Consider the following 13998-nt stretch of genomic DNA (forward strand, 5'->3'; position numbering starts at 1 on the left):
TAGGCTTTTTCCATTGAGAGTGGTGGAAATTCAAACAAGAGGACATGAGTTGAGAGTTAAAGGGCAAAAGTTTAGGGGCAACATGAGGGGGAACTTCTTTACTCAGAGAGTGGTAGCTGTATGGAACAAGCTTCCAGCAGAAGTGGTTGAGGCAGGTTCCATGTTGTCATTTAAAGTTAAATTGGATAGATATATGGACAGGAAAGGAATGGAGGGTTATGGGTTGAGTGCAGGTCGGTGGGACTAGGTGAGAGTATGCATTCGGCACAGACTAGAAGGGCCGAGATGGCCTGTTTCCGTGTTGTATGGTTATATGGTTCAGAGTTATGAGGGGTATAGATAGGGTAAATGCAAACTGGCTTTTCCCACTGAGGTTAGGTGGGACTACAACCAGAGGTCATGCCTGAAGGGTGAAAGGTGAAAAGTTTAAGAAGAGCATGAGGGGAAACTTCTTCACTCAGAGGACTGTGAGAGATTGGAATGGCTGCCAACGCAAGTGGTGCATATGAGCTCAATTTCAATGTTTAAGAGAAGTTTGGATAGGTAGGAGTCGATGGGAGTAGGCTGCTTAAATGGCTCGGCACAGACTAGATAGGTTGAAGGGCCTGTTTCTGTGCTGTACTTTGCCATGACTATAGCTGTATCTCATTGAAACCTATTGGATATTGAAAGGCCTAGATACAGCGAATGTGGAGATGATGTTTCCAATAATGGGGAATCTAGGATAGAATAGAAGGACGTCTCTTTAGGACAGAAATGAAGAGGAATCTCTTTAGCCAGAGGGTGGTTAATCTGTGGAATTCATTGCTACGGATGGCTGTATATTTAAAGTGGAGGTGGATAGCTTCTTGATTAGTCAGCACATGAAAGGTTACAGGCAGAAGGCAGGAGAATGGGGTTGAGAGGGAAAATAAATGAGCCATGATGGAATAGTGGAACAGACTTGATGGGCTGAATGGCCTAACTCTGCTCCGATGTCTTCTGGTCTAAGAGGAGGAAAGGCATACTGACCCAGCCATGAGTGCCCACCCACCCCCTTGACAGCCTGCTTCCACATTTGCTCAAACGTGATCTCCTGCAAAATTCCAAAGTGAACGTTACTTTTGAAGGATCTACATTGCACCTTTCCACCCAGTCATTTAGCTTGTACCCCACTCAGGCAGAAGCTATAATTAACAAGACAAATCTCAGTGAGTACCACTGAAAATTTACAAGCTGTTGCCCTACAGCCATCGGACTTCTGGATGGGCTTCCCTCGCCTCAGACCAGTCCGGGCTCCGCAGCCGTGGACTCTGTAGTTCATGTTCCATGTGTATTTTTTTTCCTTTTTTTTTGCTGTTTGCATGATTTGTCCTCTTTTGCAAATTGAATACCTGGTTGTCTGTGGTGTTTAGTGAATTCTATTGTGCTTCTCTGTTTTGTGGCTGAGTGCAAGAAGGTGAATCTCAAGGTTGGAGATGACATAACGCTTTGAAAATAAATTTAAACTTTAAACATTGATTTTGCCATTGATACCTCTGATGTCACATTAGGAGAAATTCTCAGGGAAGGATTGTGCTAGAACTGTATAAAATATAAACATAAGAGATTCTGCAGATGCTGAAAACCTTGAGCAACACACACACACACACACACAGACACACACACACTCACAGACACACACACACACACACAGACACACACACACACAGACACACACACACACACAGACACACACACTCACACACACAAACACACACACACACACACACACACACACACACACACACACACACAAAATGCTGGAGGAAGTCAGAAGGCCATGCAGCACCTATGGAAATGAATAAACAGTCAACATTTCAGGCCGAGACCCTTCATCAGGAATGGAAAGGAAAAGGGAAGAAGCCAGAATAAGAAGGTGGGGGAGGGAGAGGAGAACAAGCTGGCAGGTGACTGGTGAGGCCAGGTAAGGGGGAAGATGCATGCGTGGGGGACAGGAATGGAGTGAGAAGCTGGGAGGTGATTGGTGGAAAAGATGAAGGGCAGAAGAAGAAAGAATCTGATGGAAGAGGAGAGAGGACCATGGGAGAAAGGGAAGGAGGAGGGAACAAGAGGGAGGTGATAGGAAAAGAGAAGGGGTAAAAGAGGAGGATGAGGATAAGCAGGGAGAGTATTAGGATAAGAGAGGAGGTGTAAAACGTTAATTAGGTGTCAGATGGGACATTGAGTTCAGTTTGACAGATCTAAAATTAACCCAGAGACTAGAACTACAGGTTTAAGGTGAAAGATGAAATTCTTATTATTTTTATTTTATTTAGAAATACAGTGAGGAATTGGCCCTGTGAAGCCTTCAAGGCACTCTGCACAGGAACCCCTGATTTATCCCTAGACTAATCACAGAACAATTTACAATGACCAATTAACCTACTAATTAGTATGTCTTTGGTAGAAGGAAACCAGAGGACCCAGAGAAAGCCCATGCATTCCACGGGGAGAACGTACAAATCCCTTACAGATGAAGTCAGAAATGACCCCCCCCCAGCTGTAATAGCATTGTGCTAACCGCTACACCACTGTGGTGCACATTTCAGAGGAATTTGAGGGGGAACTGTTTCACTCGGAGGGTGGTGACAGTATGGAACAACCAGCCATTGGAAGTGGTGGGTGAGGGTTTGATTGTAAAATTTCAGAGAAGATTGAATAGTTACATGGATGGGAGAGGTTTGGAATGCTATTTTCCAGGTGCAGGTCGATGGGAGTAAGCAGAAGATTATGCTGGCATGGACTGGATGGGATGAAGGGCCTCTTTCTGTGGTGTACAGCTTTATTCCGCGAAACTTGTTTTGCTCCTTACAGATTCTGCCTGAATCCCAAAAAGGACAGCCCATAGCACCATTCAAGGGGAAGGTACAACATGAATGGTTCAGACATTCAGCAAGCCATTACCACACAATAGCAATCAAAGTCAGCACACAGAACACATAGTGCCCATGCATTTATCGCAGATCCCAGCAGCATCCTCCACCTGTGCTGTGGGTGCATTTAGAGGTTTGAAGCACACCCTCACCTGGCTGGGAATCAGAGGCTGTCTGTCATCAATGTCAATCAGCACGTCATCCCGCAAAGACGGACTTCGAGCTTCTGGGGAGACAGAAGGGAGAGAACTGTAGTTACCCATTCTCTCCAGTGGAGGCAGTCTAGAGCTGTTAGAATTACAATCTGTCACACACAAGAGATTCTGCAAATGCTGAAAATCTTAAGCAACACAGCAGGTCAGGCAGTGTCTATGGGGGGAAGAAACAGTCTGACAAAGACAGCTCAAATATACGTATATTAATACAGTATATTAAATAATACTGAGAATGTGAGTTGTGGAGCTTGAAAGTGAGTCTGTAGGTTGCATATTTAACTTGATGGAGATTTTTAAGGAGCTAATTTTGAAGACTGAAGACAGTGTAGTAGATGTTGTCTGTATGGGCATTTGAAATTAACACATAGGACCAGTACAGAACAGGAAACATTCATTCAGCCCACAGTGTCTATGCTGGCCATGATGCCAATTTAAGCTGCATTTGAATTAAAATTAGAATCAGGTTTATAATCACAGACTTACACAATTGGCCACTTTATTAGGTAGACCTGCTCATTAATGCAAATATCTAATCAGCCAATCACATGGCAGCAACTCAATGCATAAAAGCATGCAGACATGGTCAAGAGGTTCAGTTGTTGTTCAGACCAAACATCAGAATGGGGAAGAAATGTGATCTAAGAGACATTGTCCATGGAATGACTGCTGGTGCTAGATGGAGTGGTTTGTGCATCTTAGAACATACTCTTCTCCTGGAATTTTCAGGCACAATAGTCTCTAGAGTTTACAGAGGATGGTGTGAAAAAAACAAAAAATATCCAGTGATTGGCCATTCTGTGGGTGAAAATGCCTTGTTAATGAGAGAGGTGAGAGGAGAATGACCAGACTGGTTCAAGCTGACTGGAAGGTGACAGTAACTCAAATAACCACACATTACAACAGTGGTGAGCAGGAGAGCACCTCTGAACACACAACACGTTGAACCTTGAAGTTGATGGGCTACAGCAGCAGAAGACCATGAACATACAGAAACACACTCAGTGTATGTCATGAAATTTGTCGTTTTGCAGCAGCAATACATTGCAATACATAAGATATACTATGAGTTACAGTAAAAAATATATTTTAACAAATAAGCAGTGCAAAAAGAGAGCAAAAATAGTAAGGTGGTGTAGATGGACTGCTCAGAAACCTACACATGGTCTATATCCATTCAACCTCTGCCTGTTCATGTGTCTGTCAAATGCCATTATCATCACTGCTTCCACCACTGCCCTTGACAGCATGCTCCAGGCACCTATGACTGGGAAGAGAGGATTGTCCTACAAGGAGAGGTTAAGCAGATGGAATCCAGGAAGAGCTGACTAATTGGATACACATGGGCTTGATGTTAGGCAGGGAGTGATGGGGGAAGGGTTTTTCTTAGAACGTATGCCCAACATTGAGCACATCTGCAAGGAAGCTCTGTCACAGGAAAGCAGCATCCATCATCAAGGACCCCTACGATCAAGTTCATGCTCTCTTCTCACTGTTGCCATCAGGAAGAAAGTACAGGTGCCTCGAGTCCTACACCACCAGGTTCAGGAACAGTTATTACCCCTCAACCAACAGGAATTCTGCAGATGCTGGAAATTCAAGCAACATACCTCAAGGTTGTTGGTGAATGCAGCAGGCCAGGCAGCATCTGTAGGAAGAGGTACAGTCGACGTTTCAGGCCGAGACCCTTCGTCAGGACTAACTGAAGGAAAACTTACTAACTTTTCCTTCAGTTAGTCCTGACGAAGGGTCTCGGCCTGAAACGTCGACTGTACCTCCTCCAAGAGATGCTGCCTGGCCTGCTGCATTATCCCTCAACCATCAGGTTCCTGAACTGACATAGATAACTTCACTCACTTCGACACTGAGCTCATTTCACAACCTATGGACTCACTTTCAAGGACTCCACAGCTCATGTTCCCAATACTATTTATAACTTATTTATCTATTATTATTATTATTATTTTGTTTTTCTTTTTGTTTTTGCACAATTTATTGCCTTTTGCACATTGGTTGTCTGTCCATCTTTGTTTATGAGTAGTTTTTCATTGATTCTATCGTGGACACAGTAGTGCAGTGGTTAGCACAATGCTTTACAGTACCAACGACCCAGGTTGGAGTTTGTATGTATCCCCTCGTGACCATGTGGGTTTCCTCTGGGTGCTCTGGTTTCCTCCCACAGTCCAAAGACGTACCGACTTCCAGGGTAATCTGGCATTGCATATTGTCCCGTGATTAAGTTAGGGTTAAATCAGTGATTGCTGGCCGGCGAAGCTCGAAGCACCGGAATGGTCTATACCCTGCTTATCTCAATAAAAACCAATAATAAAAGCCAATGTTTCTTTGTATCTACTGTGAATGCCCACAATAAAATGAATCACGGGGCAATATATGGTGATACATATGTATTTAGATAATAACTTTACTTTGAATTTTGAAGTAGGTTCCTGCCTCAGAGGTCAGTACGGGACCCGCTGCTGTTTGTCAGCTATGTCAACGATTTGGAAAAGAATGTGAAAGGAATATTCAGTAATTTTGCAGATGACATTAATATAGGTGACATGGTGGGCAACGAAGAAGATTATCTAAAGTTTCTTGATCAGCAGGATAAGTGAGCCAAGGAATAGCAAATTCAGTTTAATGCAAAATGTTGATTTTGGGAAGTCAAATTTAGCTAGGACTTTCACAGTGATGTGTAAGGCCCCAGGATGTGTTGTGGAACAGAGGGGCCCAAGAGTTCAACTGGCTCCTCGAGTTCCATACTTGCAGATCCCAGTCATTTGGCAACAACATCTCCTCCAAAATCTCCATCAGCAGAGGTGCACCACAAGGCTGTGTGCTTTACCCTTATGACTGTGAGGCTAAGCAGAGCTCCAATGGCATACTCAAGTTTGCTGATGACACTACAGTCATAGGCCGGATCAAAGGTGGTGACAAATCAGCATATAGAAGGGAGATTTGAAAATCTGGCTGAGTGGTGTCACAACAACAACCTCTCATTCAATGTCAGCAAGACCAAGGGGCTGCTTATTGACTATGAGAGGAGGAGACCGGGGGTCCATGAGACAGTCCATGAGATCAGAGGTGGAGGGAGGCAGAAACTTTAAATTCCTCACTTTTATCATTTCAGAGGACCTGTCCTGGGCCCAGCATCTAAGTGCAACTTCGAAGAAAGTAGGGCAGTGCTTCCACTTCCTTAGGAGTTTACGAAGATTCAGCATGACATTTGAAACTTTGACAAACTTCTATAGTTGTACAGTGGAGAGTATATTTACTGGCTGCAGCACAGTCTGATATGGAAACACCAACAACCTTGAACGGAAAATCCTACAAAACGTGTTGGATACAGCCTGTTCTATCATCATGGAGCACATCTACATGGAGCACTGTTGCAGGAAAGCAGCATCCATTATCAGGGACCCCCACCACCCTGGTCATGCTTTCTTCTTGTTGTTGCCATCAGGAAGAAGGTACAGGAACCTCAGGACTCACACCACCAGGTTCAGGAACAGTTATTAACTCTCAACCATCAGGCTCCTGATCCAAATAGAACAACTTCACTCAACTTCACGTCCCATCATTGAAATGTTCTCACAATCTATGGACTCTCTTTCAAGGACTCTTCATCTCACATTCTCGATATTTATTGCTTATTTATTTATTTTTATTATTTCTTTCTTTTTGTAATTGCACAGTTTGTTATCTTTTCCACACTCATTGAAAGCCAAAATTGGTGTGGTCTTTTTCATTGATTCTATTATGGATCTATTGAGTATGCCTGCAAGAAAATGAATCTCCAGGTTGTATATGGTGAAAAATATGTACTTCGACAATAAATGTACTTTGAACTTTGATCATAAACACAAGCGACTCTAAAATCTTGAGCAACACACAAAATACTGGAGGAACTCAGCAGGTCAGGCAACATCTATGCAGGGGAATAAACAGTCAATGTTTCAGGCCGAGACACTTCATCGGGTCCTATGTCCTATGACCTTTCAGACTTCTCTTTACCCTCAGAGTTTACCGAAGGAGCTGTATTCTCTGCCATCATCATTAAGGTATTTGACCACAGATCATCTGGGAGACGACCAGTTGTGGTGGTATGGGCTTTCAGGCTTTTGTATCTTCTGCCCAATGGGGCGGTGAAGAAGAGAGAATGTTCAGGGTGGATCTTTGATTATGTTAGTTGCTTTACTAATGAAGCGGGAAGTGTAGATAGAATCCACGTCGGGGAGACTGCTTTCTGAGATGTGCTGAGTGGCGTCCACAACTCTGTGTTTTCTTGCGATCACGTACAGAACATTGTCGTACTAAGTCACTAATCAGTTCCCCTCTACCACCACTCTGCTCCGTCTAGCGGAATTAGTCCTTACTCTTAATAATTTCTCCTTCTGCTCCTCCCATTTCCTCCAGACTAAAGGTGTAGCTATGGGCACCCGTATGGGTCCTAGCTATGCCTGCCTTTTTGTTGGGTTTGTGGAACAATCTATGTTCCGTGCCTATTCTGGTATCTGTCCCCCACTTTTCCTTCGCTACATCGACGACTGCATTGGCGCTGCTTCCTGCACGCATGCAGAACTCGTTGACTTTATCAACTTTGCCTCCAACTTTCACCCTGCCCTCAAGTTTACCTGGTCCATTTCCGACACCTCCCTCCCCTTTCTAGATCTTTCTGTCTCTGTCTCTGGAGACAGCTTATCCACTGATGTCTACTATAAGCCTACTGACTCTCACAGCTATCTGGACTATTCCTCTTCTCACCCTGTCTCTTGCAAAAACGCCATCCCCTTCTCGCAATTCCTCCATCTCCGCCGCATCTGCTCTCAGGATGAGGCTTTTCATTCTAGGACGAGGGAGATGTCTTCATTTTTTAAAGAAAGGGGCTTCCCTTCCTCCACTATCAACTCTGCTCTTAAACGCATCTCCCCCATTTCACGTACATCTGCTCTCACTCCATCCTCCCACCACCCCACTAGAAATAAGGTTCCCCTGGTCCTCACCTACCACCCCACCAGCCTCCGGGTCCAACATATTATTCTCCGTAACTTCCGCCACCTCCAACGGGATCCCACCACTAAGCACATCTTTCCCTCCCCCCTTCTCTCTGCATTCCACAGGGATCGCTCCCTACACAACTCCCTTGTCCATTCGTCCCCCCCATCCCTCCCCACTGATCTCCCTCCTGGCACTTATCCGTGTAAGCGGAACAAGTGCTACACGTGCCCTTACACTTCCTCCCTTACCACCATTCAGGGCCCCAAACAGTCCTTCCAGGTGAGGCATCACTTCACCTGTGAGTCGACTGGGGTGATATACTGCGTCCGGTGCTCCTGATGTGGCCTTTTATATATTGTTGAGACCCGACGCAGACTGTGAGACCGCTTTGCTGAACATCTACGCTCTGTTCGCCAGAGAAAGCAGGATCTCCCAGTGGCCACACATTTTAATTCCACATCCCATTCCCATTCTGACATGTCTATCCACGGCCTCCTCTACTGTAAAGATGAAGCCACACTCAGGTTGGAGGAACAACACCTTATATTCCGTCTGGGTAGCCTCCAACCTGATGGCATGAACATCGACTTCTCTAACTTCCGCTAAGGCCCCACCTCCCCCTCGTACCCCATCTGTTACTCATTTTTATGCACATATTCTTTCTCTCACTCTCCTTTTTTTCCCTCTGTCCCTCTGAATATACCTCTTGCCCATCCTCTGGGTCACCCCCCCCTTGTCTTTCTTCCCGGACCTCCTGTCCCATGATCCTCTCGTATCCCCTTTTGCCTATCACCTGTCCAGCTCTCGGCTCTATCCCTCCCCCTCCTGTCTTCTCCTATCATTTTGCATCTCCCCCTCCCCCTCCAGCTTTCAAATCCCTTACTCACTCTTCCTTCAGTTAGTCCTGACGAAGGGTCTCGGCCTGAAACGTCGACTGCGCCTCTTCCTATAGATGCTGCTTGGCCTGCTGCGTTCACCAGCAACTTTGATGTATGTTGCTTGAATTTCCAGCATCTGCAGAATTCCTGTTGTATGCATCGACATAGGATGCTTTCTATTGCGCATCGATAAAGGTTAAAAAGGGGCAGAGGTGACACGCCAAAGTGTTAACATTTGGGGTTGAAACCCAGCGTCAGGATGCAAAACGTCAACAATTTCTTTCTCGCCACAGATGCCACTCGACCCGTCGAGTTCCTCTAGCAGATGTTTCCTTACTCCAGCAAAAGCACATCCAAATAAAGGATCTTAAACCACAATATCAAGTCCCTTTCCCTCCCTGACTCGTTGAGTTTCTCCGACACCTTTGAGTGCTGCCATGTTAAAGATTAAAGGTTGGATTTATTTGCGACACGTGCAGTGTAACATCGAGTGAAATGTGTTATTTGCATTGAGGATGTGCTGGGACAGCCCAAAAATAGCCACATTTCTAGTGCCAATGTAGCATGCCCACAACTCACCAACCCTAACTCATATGTTTTTGGAATATAGGAGGAAACTGGAGCACTAGGAGGAAATGCATGTGGTCACAAGGAGAGTATACAAACTTTTTGCAGACGGTGGCGTGAATTGAACCCTGATCTCTGGTGCTGTAAACAATTATGCTAACTGTTACACCACCATGCCCCCAACCCCTGCCTCAGTGGTGTTACTTCAATGTAAGTTGTTGTTTAGCTGGCATGCATCTGTGAGAAGTTATATTAGTAGACACAATAGACAGCTGTGTAATCTCTTACCAGCCAGAAGAGGTGTCATATCTCTCTTCTCTGTGTATGGGTCACAGTAGAATTCTTCCAGAGACCTGATGGTGCACTGGCCCACGACCGGCCGTCTCCCAAACTGCCTGTTGTCAATCACTTTGATGCTGATGGGTGGAGCATATAGCTCTTCCTTCGGTAAACGCTGAGGACATAGAGAAGTTGGTTGGAAGGACTATAATGCATATCAGCAGAATTAGGCCATTCGGCCCATTGAGGCTGCTCTGCTATTCAATTACAGCTGATTTTCTTTCTTTGCTTTTTCCCATTCTCCCACCTTCTCCCTGCAATCCTTGATGCCCTTATCAACAAGAGCCTATCACACTTAAATTGGCCTTGGATTTCATAGATTCACCGTCCTCTGGCTAATGGAATTCCTCCTCATCTCAGTTTTAAAGGTTTATTCCCTTCTTCTGAAGTTGTACCCTCTGGTCCTGGACCCACCGACTAATGGAAACATCATCTCCATGCCCACTCTATCCAGGCCTTTTAGTAGCCGGTAGGTTTCAAAGAGATCCTTCCATATCTTTCCTGAACTCCAAGTACAGACCCAGGGACATCAGACTCTTCTCTTATGTTAAACAGAAGGGCATTAAACACAGAAATATTGGATGATCACAAAAGTGTCTGAGTTCAATTCGCTTCACACACCTTCCCATCACTTGCCACTCCTCTCTTTTGCCTCCTTACACTGGCTACCTCCCCTCCACACTCAGTTCTGATGTAGAGTCTGTAGAGGAGAGGCTGGTTTCTGTGATGCGCTGAGCTGTGCCCACAAATCTCTGCAGTTTCCTGTGGTCTCAAGCAGAGCATTTACAGGATTCAGGCTGTTTTATCTTCTGCCCAATGGGAGAAGAGAGGGTGTCCGGGGTGGGCAGTGACTGAAGGAGATCTAAGACTGGGAGAGATGAGGAGTTTCACAACTCTCCCGACCACTGACAGCATTACAGGAAGGCAACATCTATCATCATGGACCCCCACTATCTGGGTCTTCCCCTCTGCCATCCGATTCCTAAATGGACATCGAACCAATGAACACTAATTCACATTTGTTTCTGTTTTTGCACTATTTTTTAATTTAACTATTTAATATACATAAATACATGCACTCACTGTAATTGATAGATTGATTTTTTCTATGCCATCATGTATTGCCACTAATTTAACAAATTTCATGACATATGCTGGTGGTATTAAATCTGATTCTGATGCTGATGCTCTCACTCATACTGTCAGGCAGCAGGTACACAGCCCTGAAGTCCAACACCATCAAGACTTTCCTGCAACACTGAGATCCTAAACAGACCTACACAACCCTAACACTACCATGGCAACAGAAAACTATGGACCACCTCTTGCACAACCATGGACTTGTCTCTGTGCACACTTCTTACACTAATGCCTGTTTGCACACTTTTTTTTCTATTCACCGTTTATATATACAGTGGATTCCAGTTAATTGTGCCATTAGTTAATTGGTCAGCTGCTTATTTGGGAAACTTAAAGAAACAAAAACTAATCGAGAAAATAGTCGGGATTCCCTTCCTTTACTTGGGACACTATGCCGCTTAATTGGGACACAAGATGGTTGCCGAGCGATATCTAACTAGCATTAATTGCTGAATGTGCTTAGAACAAACCACTTTTACGTGGCGCTAGCTGTGTGTACTCGGTTATATTTTCCATTAGCACCAACAGACACCAATTCAAAAGCACATCTGAACCTGAGTTATTGACTGCACAGGATGCCAGGTAGTTTATTGTTGGATTCCAACTATTTCATGCAGGAAGGCGATGAAGGCAGTCCATTACCTACACTAGGAGTCTGCACAGATTTTGTCATTTACAATTTCTTTTGTTCAATGAAAGGAACATGGCAGTGTACACTGGATGAATTTTTCCGTCAATAACTATTATGAACTATTACACAGTTTTATAGTACTGTGGTAATACAATTGGTTACTCATTTAAACAGTAGTTTGGCTTTTTACATCATTTTAACTATTTCCTTGAACCTCTACTAACTAGGGCAGTCGCTTAGTTGGGCCAAAATGAGCCATTTTAACTGGGATCCACTGTACACAATTTGGTATGGCAGCAAAGACTTACAAATTTCTACAGATGTACCATGGAGAACATTCCTAACTTGTTGCATCAACATCTGGTATGGAGGCTCCAAAGCACAAGATCAGAGGGTTGTTGACATCATGGACACTAGCCTCCCCACCATCAAGGGCATCTTTGAGAGCTGCTGCCTCAGAAAGGCAGCATCTTTCAGGACCTCAGTCAGCTGGGACATGCCCTCTGCTCATTATTACCATAAAGGAGGAAATACAGGAGCCTAAAGACCCACAATCAATGTTTCAGGAACAGCTCCTTCTCCTATGCCATCAGTTTTCATGAACAGACATTATTTCATTTTCTTTATTTTGTAATTTCTAGTAATTTTTTGTCTTGTACTGTACTGCTGCTGCAAAATGACACATTTCCTGTCATATTAGATGGTGATAATAAACCTGATTCTGATTCTGAATCTACATGCCTGTGCTACTGCTCCAAGGAAGCTGTTCATTACACTTTTATCTCACCGTACATATGCACATCACCATCAACCGATGACTTGACTTGGACGGAAGGGGTTTCCCGATCAGCCCTCTGAGACCTGGGGACACAGCGGATAGCTGCGAAGTCACTCACCACTTCGAAGAAGAGGACGGACGTGCTGAAGTTAGGGTTCTTCTTGGCGTTCTTAATGACGCAGGACTGAACCATCTCTCCCCCGCACTCCACGATGAGGCTGGGCGAGGACACACTGGACAGCTGGTAGCTCTTCAGGTTCCGCAAGCCCCAGGTGAGAATCTGCAGAGAATGCACACAACCGATGACCGAGTCTTCCCCAAGCCCCTGGGTCTTTTTGGTGCAAATTCGCCTTCATGATGTGAGATGTCGAAAGCCAGAAACTTTATCCCAGAGAGGAAATGGCTAATACGAGGGGGCCTAACTAAGTAAGATTAAGGTGATTGGAGGAAAATACAGTTTGGGTGGGGGAGGGGAGGTGTCAGAACTAAGTTTCTTTACTGGGAAGCTGCCTGCATTGGAGAGCATGTCCTATGAGAATAAGCTGAGCAAGCTCGGGCTTCTCTTTTTGAAGCGGAGGTCGAGAGGTGAATTGATAAAAGGTGTACAAGATGATGAGGTATAGATCGACTGCATAGTCATAGACTTGGAGAAGAATATACGGGGATGTGAGAGGTAAGTTTTTCACTCAGAGAATGGTGGGTGCGTGGAACGACCTGCCAGGGTTGATGGTAGAGGCAGATACATTAGAGACATTTAAGAAACTCTTAGATAGGTAATTATGGGCTATTGTTGAGGAAAGGATTAGATTGATTTTGGAGTAGGTTAAAGGGTCGGCACAACATTGTGGGCCGAAGGGCCTGTGCTGTTCTGTATGGTTTTTACGTTCTATGTTCAATAATTTAGTGTGAAAGGCTTGGACAGAGTGCAATTTGTGGACTATGTCCAAGAAAGGTTCCTTAGTCAACATATAGAAGGACATACTAGAGAGGGTGTGACACTGGGCCTCCTCCTAAAGCATGAGGAGGGTCATATAGCAGAAGTGTTCATTGATCAGCACATTGGGTCCAGTCACAGTCATTCTGCTAGTTTTAAATTAGTTATGAAAAAAGACACTACCAGTTCACCAGTTAAGGTGCTGAAGTGGGCCAGGGCAAACTGTAGAGCCAGTCTTCTGTCAGTCTCTTAAATTTGAACAATCTCCCTCAAACAATCATTGGGAGGTCACTTTTTTGAAATACACCCCTAATCTGTGGAACTCAATGTGGGATACGACTCAGTTGACATTTTTAAGTACCTGCTCTAAACTTATTAAATTAAACTAGATTTTAACCAATATTTTATGTTTTTTTATTTTCATGTTTGTACTTTACCCCATTGTAAAGCACTTTGAACTACATAGTCTGTAACAAAGGTGCTCTATCAATACACTATTATTGGTAGTATTCGTTATTTTTTTCTCAGCTCAAGCTGTTAAAACCTGAGGTACGGGCATAGCCAAACACACTCATTTGTCAATTGCCAGGAACTTTAGAACTAGTCTAGTGGTGTTTAGTATTGTGG

The 13998-nt window shown here is 44.4% G+C and overlaps 1 protein-coding gene across 7 annotated transcripts in view; it reads right to left on the reverse strand.

Annotated features, from left to right (window-relative positions):
* The window catches only part of dysf (dysferlin, limb girdle muscular dystrophy 2B (autosomal recessive)), a 394877-nt gene that overhangs the window by 107737 nt on the left and 273142 nt on the right, over positions 1–13998 (reverse strand). For all 7 annotated transcript variants that reach the window (XM_063047166.1, XM_063047171.1, XM_063047168.1 and 4 more), the window contains 3 exons: positions 12556–12717; positions 9838–10003; positions 3047–3120 (listed from right to left, as the gene is read on the reverse strand). In XM_063047166.1, the coding sequence (XP_062903236.1) occupies positions 3047–3120; positions 9838–10003; positions 12556–12717 (402 nt within the window). The remainder of the gene's footprint in view (positions 1–3046; positions 3121–9837; positions 10004–12555; positions 12718–13998) is intronic.

The sequence above is a fragment of the Mobula hypostoma genome, chromosome 4 (genome assembly GCF_963921235.1).
Source record: "Mobula hypostoma chromosome 4, sMobHyp1.1, whole genome shotgun sequence".
NCBI lineage: Eukaryota > Metazoa > Chordata > Chondrichthyes > Myliobatiformes > Myliobatidae > Mobula > Mobula hypostoma.